This window comes from Phascolarctos cinereus, unplaced genomic scaffold (assembly GCF_003287225.1).
Source record: "Phascolarctos cinereus isolate Bilbo 61053 unplaced genomic scaffold, phaCin_HiC Scaffold_9;HRSCAF=440, whole genome shotgun sequence".
Taxonomy (NCBI): domain Eukaryota; kingdom Metazoa; phylum Chordata; class Mammalia; order Diprotodontia; family Phascolarctidae; genus Phascolarctos; species Phascolarctos cinereus.
Genome location: NW_027556402.1, coordinates 245,801,747 through 245,823,761, shown reverse-complemented (window position 1 = coordinate 245,823,761; position 22,015 = coordinate 245,801,747). Strand labels below are relative to the sequence as shown.

The 22,015-nt window shown below is 37.4% G+C and overlaps 2 protein-coding genes across 2 annotated transcripts; both read right to left on the bottom strand.

Moving 5' to 3' along the window:
- Positions 1-1,186: 1,186 nt before the first annotated feature.
- Positions 1,187-2,104, bottom strand: LOC110223933 (vomeronasal type-1 receptor 4-like). The gene is given in 1 exon segment (XM_021009708.1): positions 1,187-2,104. A coding segment is annotated over 1 exon segment (918 nt).
- Positions 2,105-20,839: 18,735 nt separating this feature from the next.
- Positions 20,840-21,793, bottom strand: LOC110223976 (vomeronasal type-1 receptor 4-like). The gene has a single exon (XM_021009754.1). The coding sequence runs from the start codon at positions 21,791-21,793 to the stop codon at positions 20,840-20,842; it is 954 nt and encodes a 317-aa protein (XP_020865413.1).
- Positions 21,794-22,015: the final 222 nt, after the last annotated feature.

Below are 22,015 nucleotides of genomic sequence, written 5' to 3'. Positions count from 1 at the left end.
GATCGTACAGTTAGCAAAATATAGTTATTGCCTTTGAGGAAAGATACACACATCATTTGTGCATGGGGAGTTCTTCAAAAGTTTGGCAGAATTGTTTCCAGATTAAGATTCTGTTTTTAGTAACATGATTTAAATTTTGTATGACAAATATTAAAATTCAATGAAAAAAACAAAAAAATACATTTATTGTTAATATACAAAATAACAGAGAGGATACTTGAAATATATGAGTTTATGACTGATGTATTTAGATAAGTAGAGAGAAGTGCTTTGAATCATTGTACATGTCAATATATAATCTAGTCTTGGCTAGAACCTTAGATTTTGTTTGGTATTACTTTATATTTTGTTTTCTTTTCATACAAAATCAAGAAATGATCAGAATGTAACGGACTCGCTATTGACCACAAAAAGTAGGTAATATAATCAGAATTCTCACCTTGAGTGTCTGACTCAAAATTAAATATTCTTCCTATTTATTTTCCATGAGATATGACCAGAAATACTGCATATATTATCAAATTCCTTTGAAATGTTGGTTATTTTTAATGAATTGACTCTCCTTCTCTCTCTCTCTCTCCTCCCTCCCACAACCCACACCTCTCATCATTTATTTTAATAAAGGTGGATAGAATTGATGGTGAAGGAATCCCATTTTTTTTAAAAAAATCTTATTTTTAAGAAATAAACTATACAGAAAATAAATGGTTATTAGCTAGATCTAGAGAAGAGGTTGCAATAAGACCCACTGCACATGCCTGTGTATTTTCTAGTAAGGCAACACAATATTTAAAATTGCCTTCACATCCTCACTCTCTGTGTAGTCCTGGGCAGATCATTAAACTCTCCGGCCATTGTTAATATAAGTGGTGACAATTAAAGTGCTTCCCTTCAATGAAGAATGAGACCATAGCTTGGCATTGTTACCAACTTTAATGAATATTCCTCTGTTGTCTTTTGACCCCCAGATTTGTTGTTGTTCTGAACAAAATGGCCCATGAACAAAGAAGCTTAGCTTTGGGAAAACAAAATCACCATTTTCTGGTTTATTGGAAGCTGATCCCTTGCTCTCACATCCTCTTTTTCAAAATAAGATGTTTACATTGGTATTTAGAAGGGTTTTTTTTTTAACCTTCAAAACTCCATGGCTCTCTGTTTTGTCATGTTTGTTCTCAACATTTGATAATTAAGATTTTTTCACCCCTTTGAATGCATTATAACAATTGGGTATCTGGGAATCACTACAGATTAAAAGAAAGGGACTTATTGCTGGGTAACACAAGGAAAAAACAACAAAGATATGGATCATCCATAGGTTTGTGTCTTTAGAATTATCCATCACAATAATAAAGATGGAACTGAATGAGTAGAAGCACACAAAGGTGCTCATGAGCAACAGGATGGCTCTGGTAGCTCTGGTCTCTGGGGAAGAACTGGGGTTGAGGCTGGTCTTATGAATGTGCTGGACGTGCCAGTGGTGTCTGCACAAAACAACCACCATATACCCACTGGTAATGGCCATGAATGCCACAAACCCTACATCATAAAGTAACTTCTAGATTACAAGTTTTGAGGTATTCAAGGCATGCCTGTCTACAGAACAATACCCTAGATTTCTACTCAGGTTGCTGTTTGTGTTGTTCCTAGTGGCAGTCACATATAGAGGCACAACCCCATCTATCAGCAGATTGAGAACCCATATGAAAACACAGAATGGAACAATGTACTTTTGGACCCTGGCTTTGAGCTTAGCCCATATGGAATGGCCAGAACTAATGCTAATGGCCTGAAAGACACTCAGAAGGCAGGTAGTGCAAAGGGAAATTCCCCGGGCTACTCTTTGAAGATAAATTATGATTTTACATTCAATGTCACCCACAAAAATTTTCTGAATGCAAGAATAGATTGCCCATGGAACTCCCCTCAAGACAATCATCATAATGTTGGAAAAGACCAAATTAATGAATATCAGTTCAATGGGTCTTATGCTTTGACCAGTGATTATATTATAGCCACAGAAGCAAAGGAGTAAACCATTTCCAAATGATCCAATTATGTTCTGAAGCATGTAGAAAATGCACATGATATCACCATAAGAATGCATTCCTTATTGCCTTGTACAGAAAAATGGTAGTCAGGTTAGAAATTACCTGGGAATGAAAAGAGAAGATTATGTCATAGAACAAGCAATGTGAAATGAGATTCCCAACTCTGTTCACCACTCAGACAAGATGCAGTAACCCCTGTTTGTTATACAAATATAGAGTTTTAGAAAAAAGCTTTTCTTATACCTGTTTTTATTAAGGATGACAATGCAAGTATTCCTGTCCTACGGCATTATAAAATGTTTATACTGATAGGTAGTGACTATTTATTTGTTATATTGTTTTGTCTTCCATACCTTTGTAAATATTTGCTAAATTTTAAGGACATTGATATTTTAAAGATTATCTAGTGACTAAGGACAAAGATCACGAAGGGCTTCCAAAAAAAAAACAAAGTAGGATTCATGGTTCAAGAAAAATGAAATGTTTTGCCTTAGGAAGAAAAGGCTTCAGGGAAACTTAGGAAAAAATAAGGAAAGGTTGCTAATATATACACTATCTACATTTCCCTTAAGAGATGAAAATTTTGATGAGGAATTCAAATTATAAATATTCCCTGATTATTTGGGTTGTAGACAAGGAGACATTGTGAAGAATCTTAGAAAATATTCAAATACGAATAAATTGTATGTGCAATTTTTTTTTCTGATTTGAACCTAAAGTCAGAAATAGAGCAATATTTGAGACAGACAAAGAACATAGTCAAACATTCTAAATTGATAATAGTCCTAAGAGTTTTCAAATAATGGACTAGGCTGCCATGAAAAGTGATATGTTGATCTTTACCAGAGACCTATATTTAAAGTTTGACTGACTACTTATAGGGAATGTATTAAGCAACTGGAATAGAACTCCCTTCTATTTTTGAAAGACTTTATTTATTCTTGGATTTCCCTCCCATTCCTTATGGATTTTGCTAAAATATATATTACTAGATCATTTAGTAACATCAAGCACTTATGCATCTTAAAAACCATCATGGTTCCACTGTTAATTTTGGATGTAGCTATGATAAAGGGTAAGGAAATATCCAGGCCATTAAGGCTAGGGATGCTGGTTGACCTGTACTTATTTTGGCTAGATATCCTAAATGAGCAGCCATTCTCTGTAGGTCCTGTTCTTTCTAAATTAAGTGTTCATGGCACTTCCTTAGACCACTTGGGGTGACACAGAGAAGACAAGTAGTTTTAATTGTAGGCTTTTGCCAAGCTCATAAGTCCTTTGACTTCAAGGATTCTAATGCCATTAATATAAAGTCATTCACCATGGAGAACCTTTCTATAGAGAAATTATTGTCACAAATGTAGCCATCCCTGATGCTGAGCTGTCACTCAGAATTATTACAGCAAGAGCCTTTGAGTATTCCAAAAGCAATATAGTTCTCAGGTCACACTCTCAGAATCCACAAATCTTCCAACACAGTGGAACATAAGCACTGAAGTGCAAGGAAATAATAAGGAAACAATATTATTGTTTGCCTGTTGTTGTCTGCCTTATAGACTCCTATCTTCCAGAGATATTAGAAAATTAAGCAGTTGTGGCTTAATAAAAATAGTGTGTTGTTGTCTCCCTGCCGAATTCCCTTTTGCTATTACTTATCCCAGACACTTTGTATCCCATCTGTCTTTTTCATGTTTTACTTGACTATAAGGTGACTGATATTTTTCTATTCTCTATGTTTCATCAGTACATAATCAATGCCTAAGTCTAACTCCAAATTTGGTATCATTACTAGTTCCTTGCTATACATAGGGTATTATGCACAGGCTTTGATTTTATTTTTCACCATTTGAAAAGATGGAAGGTGAAAGTATGTGTTTTGAACTGAAATCTGATATAGATCTGCTGTTTTTACAAGTATATTAAGAGTATAAAAATTCTAAAAAGTTAAAGTTTGTGTTAACAAAGTAAAATAATCACTGATTTTTTTTTAATTCACTAGTTTTATGAATAAGAAAAGATGAGAAGTTAGGGAAATTTCACAGTGGATAAATTTTAGTGCATGGGTCAATCTTGAAGAACTTCAGTAACTGATCCACATAGTAAGACTAGTATAAAAACTCCTGAGTGGAATTATCATCACTAGGATTTTGTTACAAGAGCATGAATCTTTTCTTAAAACTATCCTTGAGTGTAAAGAAGATCCTATCGACTTTGTATTTTGTGCAAACATTTGACTAAAGAGATTACTACCACCAAGGGCAGCGTGATTGTCAAAAGAAGAGATTATTTTAGACTGCAAAAATTATGAAATGCAAAAATGAAATGATCTTCCCCAGGCAGCAGAGACAGTAAAGAAGAGAATCGGAATCTGAACCCTTCCCCAGTGACTCTAATTTGAGTGCCCTTTTCATTTAACCCTGATTCATGGGTACCCAGGCCATTTGGGGCAGAAAGGAAGAGATCTGGCTTTTCCCAATTTGTGAAATGTAGCTTTTACAATGTAGGAAGTCACTAAATCTAAAATTCATCGTGATTATAAGAGTGACAAAAGTAAGGAAGATTGAAAAGAATAAGGAAAATGCAGAGGAAATGATGTAGGAGACAGGAATGAAGGGTCAAAACTTCTGGATTGAAAGCAATTCCCAGTTACCCAATCAAAGCTACATTGGAATGAAACAGGCATGAAGGCCACCCCAGAAGCAGAATAGGGCTGTAGAATGCAGACTGCAATGGGAGACAGAGAACACGTATTCAAATCCCTATCAGCCAAGACTTTCTGTGACTTTTAAAGATTCACCAAGTCTCTTGGGGCCTCAGTTTCCTCACTTGTAAAATGAGGGTTTCAGATCAACTACTCTGATGTCTCTGCTCTGAATCTGTGATTCTATATGACTGGCACAGGGAGAGAGGTTAGGCCATGGAGCATTTGCTTTAACAATCCCCAAAGGAATGCTCAGCCTGTCATCCATATTCTTTCAAAGCCCTGCAGCCTGAGAAGGGAACCGGATCAAGGTGAAGGGCCTGAAGCCACTGAGAACAGCAGCCCAGGGTCTAAGACCCAGAGAGATCTGTCAATGCACCAAGTCAGGACTCTGAGCTTGCACAGCGAGGGTGTTGGACAGCTCAAAATGACTTCTTTTTTTATGCAACTGAGCCTGAAACAGAGATCAGAGATTTCTGGTGAGCCTTTGGTTGAACTCAGACTGAAAAGTTACAATTCCATTCCACGATCTAATCAGAAATGGAATAATGAGGGCCCAGTTTTCTCCCAGGACTGTTACAATTCTGAATCTCTCAACATCTGAAACATAACCTGCTGAGTAATGTACCTACACATGCTCCTTATCCTGCTTGGAGACCATAGTAGGGAGGGGACAGAGGCAGAGACACCAGACAAGTAAATAGGACAGAAAATACATTCTTAGCTCAGATTCTTATAATCTAGCCAATAGCTCAGTAACATTCAGAATCCTTAAGAATCCGCCTAATATTACGGATGTTCTAATAAACTTTATCTTTGCTGAAAAAAAAGAAAAATAAAGAACAAAAATACATCCTTGCTGCATTTTAAGGAATGAATAATACCTACTGAGGCTTCTTCTGCAAGGTCTCATCTGTATCTCAAACACTCAGAGCAGTAATTCCATTCTCCTAGAAGAGGTTTCTAGGATTCCTTATCTTTGTGTTCCAGGCATAAAGTCATTCACCAGTCTGATCTGTGCTGCCAAAGCAGTGGCTAGAGTTGGGTGTGGGAGTGAGAGTGGGTGTATATGGGTGCACACATATGTATGTGTGTGTTTTGTGGGGATGGGCAGGGCTGTAGTTATATGGATGGGGTTTACTGAGCTCATCTCCCCAAAGAACTATAATTACTATGTCAACTCAGAAAGGAAAGTCAGCAGAAGAGATCTAAGATGGGTCTGAGTTAAAAACAACCTTTTGTCTCAAGGAAAAAAAAAACCCTTCATCAACTACAGTGATTAATTAGAATCTCTAAAGGAGCAACTACTAACATTTGAGAGGCAAACTTTTTTTTATTTTTTTATTTTTTTACCCTTAGCCTGATTCCAGGAAAGGATAGAATGAAGGTCTTTCTAGGTCACAGGAAGAAAGGAGATAATGATGTCTGAACACTGATATGTGAGGGACTCAGTTCTTTCTATTTAGGACTCCTGTTGACTTTTTCTACAAAATAATAGTAGTAATAATAATGATGATGATGATGATGATGATGATAAATAATGAATGTATTCTCACTAACAATATTTATGCAGTGTTTTATTTTTGCAATGCGTTTTAGAGAATATCATTTGATAGTCACAACAAGCATACGAAAATAGTGCTTTTATTATCTATATTGAGAAATCCTTCTTCATAATTTTTAGGATTTTGTCTAAAATAACTGGATGATACATTGAAGGATTAGTAGAATTTTGCATATTTCTATGTGTAAGTGCATGCTTTTTCTTTTATTTATTATTTTGTTTCCATACTTGCACACATATTAGCAGGTAGCAGCATTTAGTAGCTAAATGAGGAGCAACTGAAATTTAAGTGAATTAGGGCAATTCATGCTCTGTACAGGTCTATCTTCAGTGTAGACAGAAAAAGATGACAGAGAGTTTAAGTGACTTGGTCTAGGCTCTGGAAATGATAAATGAATGAATGAATGTTTGAACTCAGGTTTCTCGACTTAACATAAAGCTTTCTATGCACTCTACACCTGCCCATCTATTGGGTTTCTGGGATATATGTCTCCATATTCTTTCTTGAATTAGTCCTATCTTTCCTGGGTCAGGGTTTAGTGGAAGAAAAAGGATCATTGGATAATGAAACTCTACCAGGATTTCATGTCCCTGATGTAGGAATCTCTGTGCTTAAAGGCAGCAACCTTACTGCTTGTTTTTCAAGAATGGAAAATTGATGAACAATGTGAGTTAAATTCAGAGCAACATGTCTCTTCAATAAGTGGATTCCAATGGGTCATGTTGACAGCAGAAAAGGAGAATATGTCAAGCATTAGCAGAGCAGGACCTGCTTGATTACAATTGGCACTTCAATAAGAAATTCTAGAGTCATCGCACTGATCCTCAGGTATGGTAGAACATGGGATGAAGAAGATAATATCTCTGAGCAACAACAAGAAGGAAGGAAATGACTAGGTTACAAACTCACTTGGATACAAGGCATTGCCACTTTGGCCACATTTGTCTTCTGAGCTCGCTTTTTCTTTACCTTTGTTCTCTTTCCTTATGATTCAACAAAAGGACAAATCTCTCCATTCTCCATCAGTTAGAGATGTGAGTCTCTTTCTAATTTACCACTGGTTTTTAATTTTTATTTTAACTGTTACGTTATTAAGTGTAGGGAGTATTTTGCTCTTCATCAACTTTCCGGAAAGTCACGGTAGGAAACTGACCTTCTGGGGTAAAAAACAAAGATCAGACTTCTCTTACTGTTGTTCTCTTACTTTCTCCTTTGTTAAATTTTCTCTATTTCTCCTAAAAAGCAAGAAGAGAGAGAGATTGCCTTTCTTCTTTTGAGTGTCAATTCCTCTAGCTAGGCCCTCAATTCATTCCCTCTCACTCCTCCTAGCTGTCTGACCTAACATTCATGCAATAATCTCCCTAATTCAGGTTAATCTTTATCTATCCTATACTACGCACTGCTGCCTACTAACATCTTAAACCCAAAACATAAAATAAAAGCACAAAATATATACAATTATGGTTAGAAATACAGGGAATTAACTTAGTCCTACTATTCCTTCAATGGGTCATCCATTTTGTTTTTCTTTAAAGTCTATTCCTACCAAAAAAACCCCAAAAAACAAACACATGCATTTGTCTTCCATACCTGCTCCTGTTCTTCTCTCCTTCATGTCTCATCCCCTCACAGTTTTTCTTTTGATTTCATTAGTTCCCTCACATAGCCCTTCATCAGTTTACCAGTGATCTCTTAAAACAAAAGGCTATTTCTCTCATTATCCTTCTTGACCTCTCTTAAACTTCTGATGCAATAAATGCTAAACAATCCACACATTCTGGTGTGAGGGCTTGACAACCCTTTTCAAAGCTTCCCATCTGCCTTTGGTGTCTATCTATTTTGAAATTTTTACCTCTGGATCCAACCAGTTGTAGCATGTTATAACAGCCACACTCATGTAAAAACTGTCTTGTGAATGGGCTAATCCAGCTTGAGGGTAATAGAAAAGCCTCAAACCTTTGGTGAGTTAGACAGATGTCTACGCCAAGTATGTGAAGTCTTCCTTCCAGTGAAACACGTATATGCAAACAGTTTGTTCCAGTGATCACAAAGGTAGCTGAAGCAGGTACTGTGGAGCTCTTAGAGCTTGGTCAGACAAGGATCCACGGCATTCTGGGCCATCACAAGTCATTCTGATTTTTGTCTTGTGAATAGAACTCAAGGACGCTGGAATAGAGAGTAAGGGAAATGACGTTATGCTACTCAGCTTCACTTAAATATAATTTACACTGAAGTCAAGGCATTATCCCATCATATCATTGATTGTTGGATAACATTATATGGGATAAACTGTCTGATGACCATCATTCCCAGAGCTCTATTGATTGGAATGTATTTTTGCCCCCTTTTCCAGCTTTCTGGAGGTTCCACTTCATAAATGATTGAGAGGAGTGTCATTTGTCCTAAATCCATCTTTCTTTGCCCAGTTTCCTGATGCCTCAGGCTGTGGTTCTCTTCCAATGTGAGTTGAAATAAGCCATATTGAAAATCCAAAAAATATGTGTTTTACCTTTCCGGTCTTATTCAAAAAGCTTTCTATAATCAGAGGAAAGTGAGGCAAGTGGGAATAGATCTTTTTTGATGTAGGATCTCTGAAAAAAAGAATGAATGATGACAGCTCGCATAGTCAGGATACCCTAGTTTGAGCAAGGTGAGCAACATGACAGAAATTATGGAGACAAAATGAGTATGGGAGAGTATGTATACATCCAAGTACAAATGAAGAATTGGCTGTGTGTTTGTGTCTATGGGTGTGTGTGTGTGTGTGTGTGTGTGTGTGTGTGTGTGTGTATGTGTAGGGGTAAATGAATCAATAAGAATTTATTAAGATCTGACTATGTGAACAGTGGGCAATGATGAGGACACAATGAAAAAGGAACCTGGGCCATGTGGAAGGGGTATAGTTGGACTTAAAGATGGGAAGTGGCTGGGGGTGATCCAGAGGTAACAGACAATGAAGGGCTGGGCTAGGTTAGAACTAACAAGAAATTGGAGACTGAGGGAGGGTCAAAGCCACAATATAAGGAACTGGGAAGGATCATGTACCCCAGGTGAATGTCAGGGATCTGGGTCACATGGGAAAGTCCAGGGCCTTTTAGGGGTCCATCATTAGCACCCCATAATATGCAGTGCCAAAGCTGGAATCAGAAAGACTTAACTTCCTGAATTCAAATCTGACCTCAGACACTTACTAGCTATGTGAACCTTAGCAAGTCACTTAAGTTTGTTTGCCTCAGTTTCCTCATATGCAAAATGAGCTGCAGATGGGAATGGCAAACCCCTCCAGTGTCTTTGCCAAGAAAACCCTAAATGGGGTCACAAAGAGTCATACGTGACTGCAAAATCACTGAATGACAACAAAAAAGTCATTCTATTGTCTGAGCCTCTAATCCTTTTGAGAAATCCATATGTTGACAGTAATCTGATCTGTTAGTTGCCTCAAGTATTGCTTCTTTGAAAAATGATTTCTGAAATAATTCTCATTCCACTCTTTCTTTTTACAGCTTCTGTTTCTCATTTGAACTGTGAGTTTCAAGCTATTGCTCATCATCTTCATGATCGGTCAAAATCCCATTTTCCTTGTGATTTCTTGACCTACCTTATTTCAAACTTTAATATCTCTTCATTCTTTCTGGCTCTTTAATACCATCTTGATTTCTCTGTCATGAGGTAGGAAATATTCTTCTTCTTTGCTCTTCTTGAACCATGGCTGATCATTGCTTTGATCAGAGTTCTTAAGTCTTTTGTGGATTTCTATTATAATGTTGATGTATATGTGTGTGGGGATATAGATATATAGAAGTGCTACTGCTGGGTCCAAGGGCATGCACATTTTGATAGCCCTTTGGCCATAGTTCCAAATTACTCTCAGAAATAGATGGATCAGTTCACAACTCCACCAATTATGCATTAGTGTTCCAACTTTCCAACATCTTCTCCAACATTTATCATTTTCCTATTTTGTCATGTTGGCCACTCTAATAGGTGTGATGTGGTCAACCTCAGAGTTGTTTTGATTTTCATTTCTCTAATCAACAGTGATTTAGAACATTTTCTCATATAACTATAGATGGCTTTAATTTCTTTATCTGAGAACTGCCTGTTCATATCCTTTGACTTAATTTGACTTGATTCTCTATATGTTTTAGAAATTAGGCCCTTATCAGAGCCACTGGTTGTAAAAATTATTTCCCAACTTTCTACTTTCCTTCAAATCTTGGTAGCATTGGCTTTGTGCATTTTTTTTTAATTTATTGTAATCAAAGTTAACCATTTTGCATTTTGCAATGTTTTCTATTTCCTGTTTGGTCATGAATTCTGTTCTCCATAAATCTGATAGGTAAACTATTCCTTGCTCTCTCAGTTTACTTACAGTATCAGCCTTCATATCTAAAACATAAACCCATTTTGACTTTATTTTGGCATATGGTATGAGATTTTGGTCTATGCCTAGTTTCTGCCATAATTTTTTCCAGTTTTCCCAGCAGTTTTTGTCAAATAGTGAGTTCTTATCCCAGAAGCTGGGTCTTTGCGTTTGTCAAATAGGAAATTACTATAGTCGATGACTACTTTGTCTTGTATACCTAACCTATTCCACTGATCCACCACTCTATTTCTTACCCAGTACCAAGGAGTTTTGATGATTGCTGCTTTACACTACAATTTAAGATCTGGAAGAGCTAGTCCACCTTCCCCTGCATTTCTTTTCATTAGTTGCTTGATATTCAGGACTTTTGTTATTCCAAATGAGTCTTCTTACTATTTTTTCTAGCTCTTTAAAATAATTTTTGGGTAGTTTGATTGGTATGGCACTGAATAAGTAAATTAGCTTAGGTAGATGGCGGAGTAAAAAGGTATCCACTCTCACCCTCTCCTATCAACCTCTGAAAACCCAGAAAATATCACCCCAGACAAAAAGCCTGGAGGAGCTGAACTAGAAGAAGACTTGGAAGAGCAGTGTAGCAGCCCAGCAAACTGGTCTTCCAGTGCCTCAGCAAAAGTACGTGAAGCAGCACTACAAAGAGCCCAGGCAGATAAGCACCCTGCAGCATTCATCTGAAAGGAGCTGTAGAAAGCAACCTAGAGTCTTCCTAAAATCCCAGCCTTGCTGATTCCAACCCAATACCAGGTAAGCTATCAGAACCCTACAGCCTCCAACTGCCAACCAGGAGGAGATTCTGAAGCCCAGGTGGTAGATCAGGCAAACACCAACATCTGGACCTCCCAGTGCCTCAGTGAGGGTGGGGAAACCTGTGGAACCCAGCTCAGAAAACCACCAGGTGCTTTGGCACTCTACTGCAAAGGAATCTCCCAATGCATTAGCAGAAACAAGGGAGGCAGCACTGTAAGGGGCCCCAGACAGATAAACACCCGGCAGCACCCAGCCAAAAAGAGCTGAAGAAAGCTAAAGGAAAGGAGAAGCAGGAAACCTAGAATTGCCTGAAAGTTCCAGTCCTGCTGACTCCAACCCAACATGACCTAAGCTGCCAGAACCCTACAGCCTCCAATTGCTACCATAAGAGGCTTCAGCACACAAAGCCAGTGACTAAGACCTAGACTCCCAACACAAGGAGTTTGGGTCAGTGCCCTCTGTACTCTAGCAGGAGATCTCAATCTCTTTAAAGGCCAGGGAATAAAGAAACACCATGAGTAAAAAGAAATGTACCATAGATTCATATTACGAGAAGACTGAAGATCAAGACAGAAATTCTGAAGAGGACAACATTGTCAACAAACCCATATCTGCAACATCAAAAGGGAACATGAACTGTTCTGAAACCCAAAAACCCTTCTTAGAAGAGCTCAACAAGGATTTTAAAAGTCAAATGAGAGAGGTAGAAGAATCCTTAAAAAGTACAACTGGCCAATTGGAAAAAAAGTACACTGAAGAAAACAAGTCCCTAAAAAACACAATTGGCAAACTGGAAAAAAGTACACTGAAGAAAACAAATCCCTTAAAAATACAATTGGCCAATTGAGAAGGAAGTACAAAAACTAACAGAAGAAAACAATCTGTTAAAAACTAGAATTGGACAAATGGAAACTAATGATTCTCTGAGAGAGCAAGAATCAGTCAAACAGAAACAAAAAAATGAAAAAAGATGAAAAGTAAAATACCTCATCATAAAACAACCGACCTGGAAAATCATCAGGAGAGAAAATTTAAAAGTTAATGGACTACCTGAAAATCATGATGAAAAAAAGAGCTTGGATAGTATCTTTCAGGAAGTCATAAAGGAAAACTGTCCTGAAGTCCTAGAACCGGAAGGTAAAATAACCATATAAAGAATACACTGCCCACCACCTGAAAGAGATCCCAAATTGAAAACGCCAAAGAATATAATAGCAAAATTCCAAAATTACCAGATGAAAGAGAAGGTGCTGCAAGCAGCCAGAAAGAAACAATTTAAATATCATGGAACCACAGTCAGGATTACACAGGACCTTGCAGCTTCTACATTAAAAGACCGCAGGATGTGGAACATGATATTCCATAAGGCAAAGGAGCTTGGATTGCAGCCAAGGATCAACTACCCAGCAAAAATGAGCATGATTTTGCAAGGGAAGAGATGGATATTCAAAGATATAAGGGACTTCCAAACCTTCCTGATAAAAAGACCAGAGCTCAACAAAAAATTTGATTTTCAAGTACAAGATTCAAGAAAAAAATAAAAAGGTAAAAGAAAGATACGAAATGTAGTCAATAAAGGTGGACCGTTTATGTCCCTACAAGGGAAGATGACACTTGCAACTCTTGAGAACTGTATTGTTATTACACCATGTTAAAGGAGTATACATAAAGGGGGTGGATATTAGTTGACTTTGATGTAATGATAAAAAAAAATCTAATCAAGTGGGTGGAAGTAAGTGGATTAGTCTGATCTTAGAAAATGTACTGAGAAAGGAAGAGGCAGACAAGGGTAAATTACAGTACAGGAAAAGACAGAAAATCTTATTACAGCAGAGGGAAAGAAGGGGGGCGGGGTGAGCATTGTTTGAACCTTACTCTCATCCGATTTGGCTCAAGAAGGGAATAACATAATCAGGTAGGTATAGAAATCTAACTTGCCCTATAGGGAGTAGGAGGGAAAAGGGGAAAGAAACGGGAGGGGACATAGAAGGGAGGGAAGAAGCAGTAAGGGTAAAGGGGAGGAAAAGGAAAGGGCTAATAAAAGGGAGGAGGGACTGATGGAAGCAGTGGTGAAAAGCAGCATACTGGGGTGGGGGGAGAAAGGAGAAAGGAAAGAATAAACAGGGGGCCTTATGGGATGCAGCAAAAGCAGTTCTTAGGGGAAGTTTTATATCTCTAAATGCTTACATAAATAAAAATAAAAATTTTAAACAAAATACTAGCAAACAGATTACAGCAACTTATCATAAGAATAATACACTATGACCAGGTAGGATTTATACCAGGAATGCAGGGTTGGTTCAATATTAGGAAAACTATCAGCATAATTGAGCATATCAACACCAAAACCAACAGAAACCACATGATCATCTCAATAGATGCAGAAAAAGCTTTTGACAAAATACAATACCCATTCCTACTAAAAACACTAGAAAGCATAAGTATAAATGGAGTCTTCCTTAAAACAATGAATAGCATCTAGCACTATATGTAATGGGGACAAGCTAGAAGTATTTCCAATAAGACATGAGGTGAAACAAGGATGTCCATTATCACCATTGTTATTCAATATTGTACTGGAATCATTAGCTTTAGCAACAAGAGAAGAAAAAGAAATTGAAGGTATTAGAACAGGCAAAGAAGAAACAAAGCTATCACTCTTTGCAGATGACATGATGATATATTTAGAGAATACTAGAGAATCAAGTAAAAAACTACTTGAAGTAATAAACAACTTTAGCAAAGTTGCAGGCTATAAAATAAACCCACATCAATCATCAGCATTCCTATATATTACCAACAAAGCCCAACAGCAAGAGATAGAAAGAGAAATCCCATTTAAACTTACTGTAAACATTATAAAATATTTAGGAGTCTACCTACTGAAACAAACCCAGGGACTCTATGAACACAATTACAAAACACTTTTCACACAAATAAAATCAGATCTAAATAATTGGAAAAACATCAGTTACTCATGGGTAGGCTGAGCTAATATAATAAAAATGACAATCTTCCCTAAGCTAATTTACTTATTCAGTGCCACACCAATCAAACTACCAAAAATTATTATATAGAGTTAGAAAAAAATGATAACAAGATTCATTTGGAAGAACAAAAGGTCCAGAATGTCAAAGGAATTAATGAAAAGAAATGCAGGGGAGGGTGGCATAGTCATTCCAGATGTTAAATTGTATTATAAAGCAGCAATCATCAAAACTGCTTGGTACTGGCTAAGAAATAGAGTGGTGGATCAGTGGAATAGGTTAAATATGCAAGACAGTAGTCAATGACTATAGTAATCTATTATTTGATAAACCCAAAGACCCCAGCTTCTGGGATAAGAACCCACTCTTTGAAAAAAACTGCTGGGAAAATTGGAAAAGAATATGGCAGAAACTAGGCATAGACTCACTAAAGCATTGTTGGTGAAGTTGTGAAATGATCCAACCATTTTGGAGAACAATTTGAAACTGTGCCCAAAGAACTATAAAAATGTGCATACCTTTTCACCCAGCAATAGCACTTCTAGGGCTATATCCCCCCAAAAATCATACAAATGGGAAAAGGACCCACATGTACAAAAATATTTATAGCAGCTCTTTCTGTGGTGGCAAAGAATTGGAAATTGAAAGGATGCCCATCCATTGGGGAATGGCTGAGCAAGTTGTGGTATATGAATGTAATGGAATACTATTGTGCTATAAGAAATGATGAACAGGCTGACTTCAGAGAAACCTGGAAAGACTTGCATGGTCTGATGCTGAGTGAAGTGAGCAGAACCAAGAGAGTGTAGTAAACAATAACAGCCTAATACTGATAAACTGAACCCTTCTCAGCCATACAAGGATCTAAGACATCTCCAGAGGCCTCCTTATGAAAAATGCCATCCACATCCAAAGAAAGAACTATGGAAGTTTAATTGCTACCTTTTTTTTCTCTTTTGTTGAGTTTTGTGTCCTCTTTCTGATGGTTCCTCCTATTTGGTTTTAATTTTTACTTAAGGGTGGGAGCCAAGATGGCGGAGTGAAAGCAGTGACTTGCTTGAGCTGTCCCCCAAACCCCTCCAAATACCTACGAAAAATGTCTCTAAACAAATTCTAAAGCAAAAGAACCCACAAAAAGACAGAGTGAAGCAAATTTCCAGCCAAGACAACCTGAATGGTTGATCAAAAAGGTATATCCCACTGGGTAGTGAGAGGAATGCAGTGTGGCATGGGTGGGCAGGCCGAAGTGAACCTGAAGCAGGCCTCAGAGGACTGAATCTTGGGCAGCTGTGGCGGCTTCCAGACCTCTCAACCCACAAACGCCAAAGACAACTTGGAAGGTCAGTGGGAAAAGTCTGTTTCTGAGGTTCTGAGAGAGGAGCTAGGTCATAGCCTGCTCCAGAGTGCAGAGCACAAAGTGCAGAGCACAGAGCACAGGTGCCAAGGTGGTGGCTGTGTCCTGAGCTTCCAGCCCACAGACTGAGAGGGAATCCAGTGGCTGATCAGAGGGGTATTTCAGGAATCTATTTGCCAGTGCTGAGGCAGGAATCTCTTGCTTTACCTGTGCTTGGATCTGGGTCACAGTTCTGGGTGGAAGTAAATGTTGAAAACTAAAAATAAATAAATAAAAATAAAAATAAAAAATTACAACTTCACTAATGTGAAAATATGTTTAATAAGAATGTAAATGTATAGTCTATATGAGATTGTGTGCCATCTTGGGGAGGGTGGTGGGAAGGAAGGGGGAGAAAAATTTTAAACTCAAAAGCATATGGAAGTGATTGTTGATAAACCAAAATAAATTAATAAAATTTAAAAAAACAAAAAAAAATTAGCTTAGGTAGAATTGTTATTTTTATTATATTAGCTCTCCCTACCCATGAGCAACTGATGTTTTTTCCAATTATTTAAATCTGACTTTATCTTTGTGGAAAGTGTGCTGTAATTGTGTTCATATAGTTCATGGGTTTGTTTCAATAGTCAGACTCCTACATATCTTATAATATCTCTAGTACTTTAAATGGAATTTCTCTTTCTGTATCTTGCTGTTGGGCTTTGTTGGCAATGTGTAGAAATGCTGATGATTTATGTGGGTTTATTTTATAGCCTGAAACTTTGCTAAGATTGTTTATTGTTTCAGGTAGTTTTTTACTTGATTCTCTAAGATTCTCTAAGTATATCATCATGTCATCTGCAAAAAGTGATAGCTTTGTTTCTTCTTTGCCTATTCTAATACCTTCAGTTTCTTTTTCTTCTCTTATTGCTAAAGCTAACATTTCCAGTACAATATTGAATAACAGCGGTGATAACGGACATCCTTGTTTCATGGCTGATCTTATTGGAAATGCTTCTAGCTTGTCCTGAAGCAATATTCTCTCGGCTTTCAGAGGTTAATAAAAGAAAGTGAGAGCAACTTACTTCTTAATATGCCAACTTGGCTCCCAAAGCAGAACCCAATTTTCAATTTTTGATTGTGATTTGCTGTTCTTATTGGGACCAAACAGGCATGTTGCTTAACCTCTCTGCAACTAGGTATGGAGTAGCTTTCCTTCTGTTTGACATCTTTAATGTCTCAGGAATGCTCAGATTTCTTATGAGGATTCTATCCTCTTGCTGAAATTCCTGACAATAAACATGAATTGAACATTCATTTCTTTGAGCATACTTCTTGGCTAATAACATAATTAGTTGGTAAGGTTCTGTCAATTTCTCAGCTAACATGCATTCTGCTCATGGGTATCTATAGTTACTCTTTCCTCATAGACACCAAAATAAAGTTCCAAAGATAGTTATGACTTTAGTTCAAGCATAAGTAAGTAGAATATAAAATGACTAGAATCATTCCACAAATGTACCAGAAAAGCCCTATACTGATGCCAGTGAGATTTTTCTTCCGGTATCAGTATCCCTAATACGTTCACTAGAGTTAGGTTAAAGTTTTCTAGTTATGAATCATCTTCCAGATAGCAGGATGCAAATGTAAGCTTTTGAATGCTTGTTAGAGCTAATCTGTCTTTGAACACTGCACTTTAAGAGTCTAGACTTTATTCTGAATAGAGCCTGAAGGAAGGCCATACGCTAAGAAATCTTTTTCGAGCCATACTACTGAAAGGTGGATGGAGGCTTTTAGGTACTTTGCTGGCTATGTTTGGGCACAGTGACTAATGTGCTTCCTCACCCCTGGTACAACACTCTTGCTCCTTCTGTCGCTTTCCAGAAATAGGAAAACAATGAAGAAAAGTTTAGAAAGTGTGTTAATACTTACATTCTTTAAGTAATCAGCATAAGCCAGTAGAGTTTTCTCTGCATAAAACTAATATAATACTCTATTTCTAAGGGATATTTCTGGAGATTTTTGGCAATAAATTCTGTTTCTTCCTAATTCTTCATTTCTTTCCTAATGTACATGCCCTATACCATTATGCAGAGATTTCATAGTCAATGAGTGATTTGTCCTGGGTAGCACTATTTTTTGCTACCAATTGCAGCGGCAGAAACAGCCTGGAGCAGTACTCCCTTGCATCTTCCATTGTCTCAATAGAGAGAGACTTCAGAAAACAGGCTTGACTGCTTTATATTCACCAGTTCACTTATTTCTATTTTAAATTAGCTGTCTTCATCAATCCTCCACAGACTACCAAGGCAAAGAAAGTTGTTTCAGTAAAACAGGATTCACATATGCTGCGGAGCCTTGTATAAAATTAGCATATCTTTATAGATTTTAGCTCCTTCCACAGTAGCTGGGTTTTACCCACACACCCCACAGCTCTTGAAGACGTCAGATTTATTCCAATTTTTATTTTGTTCTCTATCATACATTCATCAGTAATCAAACAAATGAAACTTGCTGTTGCTTTACAGAGTCATTAGGAAGAGAGCATTTTTGAAAACTTTAAACTACTGCAAAAATATAGCCATTATTATTTACGAATTCAAGAAGATTTCATTCTGAGACCTCACAGAGCACTGAGTTTTTATCCTTCTTCAGCTCTTTACCTGGTACATTGGCCATTTCAATAATTGGCTGACTTTCCCTTTCTTTCTTTAACTTGGACCTCTAAGAGAGGAGGACTTTTTTTTTTCTGTCCACTTTTTATTCAATACACTGCTTTGCACAGCACAGGATCTTAAGAAAAAAAGCCATGACCAGCAACCCCTTTGACCAGAACAAGGATCACAAAACATAGGCCAGAAAGACAAGTAGATGAGAGAGAGACAGAGAGACAGAGAGAGACAGAGACAGAGACACAGAGAGAGAGATGGAGAGAGAGACAGAGAAAGAGACAGACAGAGACAGACAGAGAGAGACTGAGAGACTGAGACAGACGGAAAGGCAGAGAGAGAAAGAGATAGAGAGGGAAAGAAAAAGAAAGAGAGAGACAGAGAGACAGACAGAGAAAAAGAGAGAGAGAATTGTGAAACCTCCTGTCTGAGTGATCCTGAGCAAACTGTTTAATGACGTAACTCCCCACTCAGTTCTGTAGCAGGAAATAGTGGAATTGTTACTAACCAGTAAAAGAACTGCATAAGAAAAGAAAAGAAACTTTTTTACTTAGAAAATATCTGAAGTTTAAAGCAAAAATGAAAAAAAAACATAGGTACTATAGAAAGCTCAAATTTTCTACCTACAAAAACATCGTAAGGTGATATAATACTCCCTAAATATCAGTATCAGGCACCAAAGCCTGCACCTCCAAGCCCAGGATGGTACAGTTAAGAAATTCTATTTATTGACCTCAAGGAAAGATACATGCATTGTTTGTGAGACGGGAAGCCTCCAAAATTTTGCAGTGTTTCCAGATTAAGATTCTGTTTTTAGTAACATGATTTAAATTTCATATGACAGATATTAAAAATCAACAAAATAAACCAAAAATATCATTTGCCATTAATATACAATATAATGGAGACACTTTATGTTGAGGGCTGATCTTAAGAGTCTGATAAGGCTTTAAGATCCAAGGCAGAGTTTGACCTCTGCCCAGGCTTTTACCCAAAAGGGCTCAATGATTAAGTGGTATGGCTCTCTAATCCCCTCCTGATTAGGAGGTCCCTGAGATACTCCTTCTCACTCTTTGAACCTTAGATTTACACATTCACTCCTCTATGCAGGTGGCACCAAGGCACCTGGGAAACCTTGGAATATACAACCCAATCTATGAACCCTGATGATGAGGAAATTCATGTTGTCACATCCTCAGCAGATGTTCTGGGGAGTATCTTATGGGGAGGACTCTTTGAAGTTAGGCTAGATTTTCTCTCCATATCCTGTACCCTCAGATGAATAAACTGAGTCAGTAATGTTGCTCTGCCTGGCCCATGTCTCAAGTTATTTCACGCCTCTCCGTTTGGTGTACAATCTGGTTGAGGGCAACAACTTTAAATACATGTGTTTATGACAGCTGTTCCTATCTTTAAAGTACAAAATTTAGGTGAATGGAGAGAAGTGATGTGAATCTTTCTACATATCAATGTATGCTCTAGTCTAGGCTGGAACCTTAAATTTTGTTTGGCGTTACTTTGTATTTTGTTTTCTTTTCATAGAAAAACAAGAAATGACCAGAATGTAAGAGATGTGCTCTTGACCACAAAAAAAGTAGGTAACAAAATCAGAATTCTCACCCTGAATGAATGATTCAAAATTAGTATTCTTCCTATTTTTTTCCCCATGAGACATGACGAGAAATGCTTCATATAGTGTCAAATTGCCTTAAAATGTAGGCTATTTGTAATGAATTCACTCCCCTCTTCTCCCTCCCTATTTCTCTTTCTTTCTCCTCCCTCTAATCCTCTCCTCTCCTCTCCCCTCCTCTCCCCCAACCAACACCTCTCATCATTTATTTTAACAAAGGTGAGTAGAATTGGAATTTATTTCATGGTGAATTTATGACATTTTATTAAAAAAGTAGTCTTATTTTTTAGAAATAATCTATATGGAAAATTAATGGTTAGTAGCTAGATCTAGAGAAGAGATGGAAACAAGACACAGTGGGTAGGCCTGTGGACTTTCTAGTAATGAAACACAACATTTAAAACTGCCTCAGATCCTCACTCTCTGTGTAGCCCTGGGCAATTCATTAACGTGTCAGATCATTGATTCTTTCAACTATAAAATAAGTGCTTTGAAAGTGGTGACAATTAAAGTGCTTTCACTCTAGGAAGCATGAGAAAACACCTTGGAATTATCATCAACCTTGAGTGAATATTCCCCATTTTTCTATTGACTCCCAGATTGGCCATTGTTCTGGACAGAATGGCCCATGCATAAAGAAGCTTAGCTTTGAGGAAACAAAATCAACATTTTCTAGTTTATTGAAAGCTGATCCTTTGCTCTCCTGTCCTTTTTCAGAATAAAACATTTGGACTGAGATTCAGAAGACTTTTTTTAACTTCAAAATTCCATGTCACTAGGTTTTAATACATTTGTTCTCAGAATTTGATGATGAATTATTTTTCATCCTTTTGAAAGCATTGAAACAACTGGGGAACTGTGAATCACTACAAATTAAAAGAAAGGGACTGATTGTTGGGTAACACAAGGCAAAATCAACAGAGATATGTATCAGCCATGGGTGTGTGTCTTTAGAATTATCCATCACAATAATAAAGATGGAACTGAATGAGTAGAAGCACACAAAGGTGCTCATGAGCAACAGGATGGTTTTGGTAGCTCTGGTCTCTGGGGAAGAACTGGGATTGAGGCTGCTCTTATGAATGTGCTGGAATTGCCAGTGGTGTCTGTACAAAACAACCACCATGTAGACACTGGTAATGGCCATGAACACCACAAACACTGCATCATAAAGTAACTTCCAAATTATGAGTTTTGAGATAGTCATCACATACCTATCCACAGCACAAAGCCCAAAGTTTCTGATCAGGTTACTGTTTGGGTTGTTCCTAGTGCCAGTCACATATAGAAACACAACGCCATCTATCAAAAGATTGAGTACCCATATGAAAACAAAGAATTGAATAATATACTTTGAGGCTCTAGCTTTGAGCTCTGCCCATATGGGATGGCCAGAACTGATGGTAATGGCCTGGAAGACACTCAGAAGGCAGGTGGTGCAAAGGGAAAGGCCCCTGGCCACTCTTTGCAGATAAAAGATGATTTTACACTTAATGTCAACCAGGAAAATTTTCTGAATGCAGGAATGGATTGCCCATGGAACTCCTCTCAAGAGAATCAGCACAGTATTAGAAAAAGCCAAATAAATGAAAATCAGTTGAATGGGTCTGATTCTTTGACCAGTGATTATACTATAGCCGCAGAAGCAAAGCATTAAACCATTTCCAAATGCTCCGATTATAACCTGAAGTATGTTGAAAGTACACAGGATATCATGGTAAGAATGCATTCCTTGTTTTCTTGTATAGAAAAATGGTAGTCAGATCAGGAGTTACCTGGGAATGAAAGGAGAGGATTATGTCTTAGATCAAGTGATGTGAAAGGAGATTCCAAATTCTGCTCGCCACTCAGACAAGTAATTCCTGTTTGTTATATAAATATACAGTTTTAAGAAATGCTTTTTCTCATACCAGTTTTTTTTTTAGGTTATATATAGAAGGATTCCAATTCC

Bases quoted from the DNA above. Each gene is read 5' to 3' on its own strand.
- LOC110223976 (XM_021009754.1), bottom strand. From the start codon at position 21,793: ATGCATTCTTACCATGATATCCTGTGTACTTTCAACATACTTCAGGTT.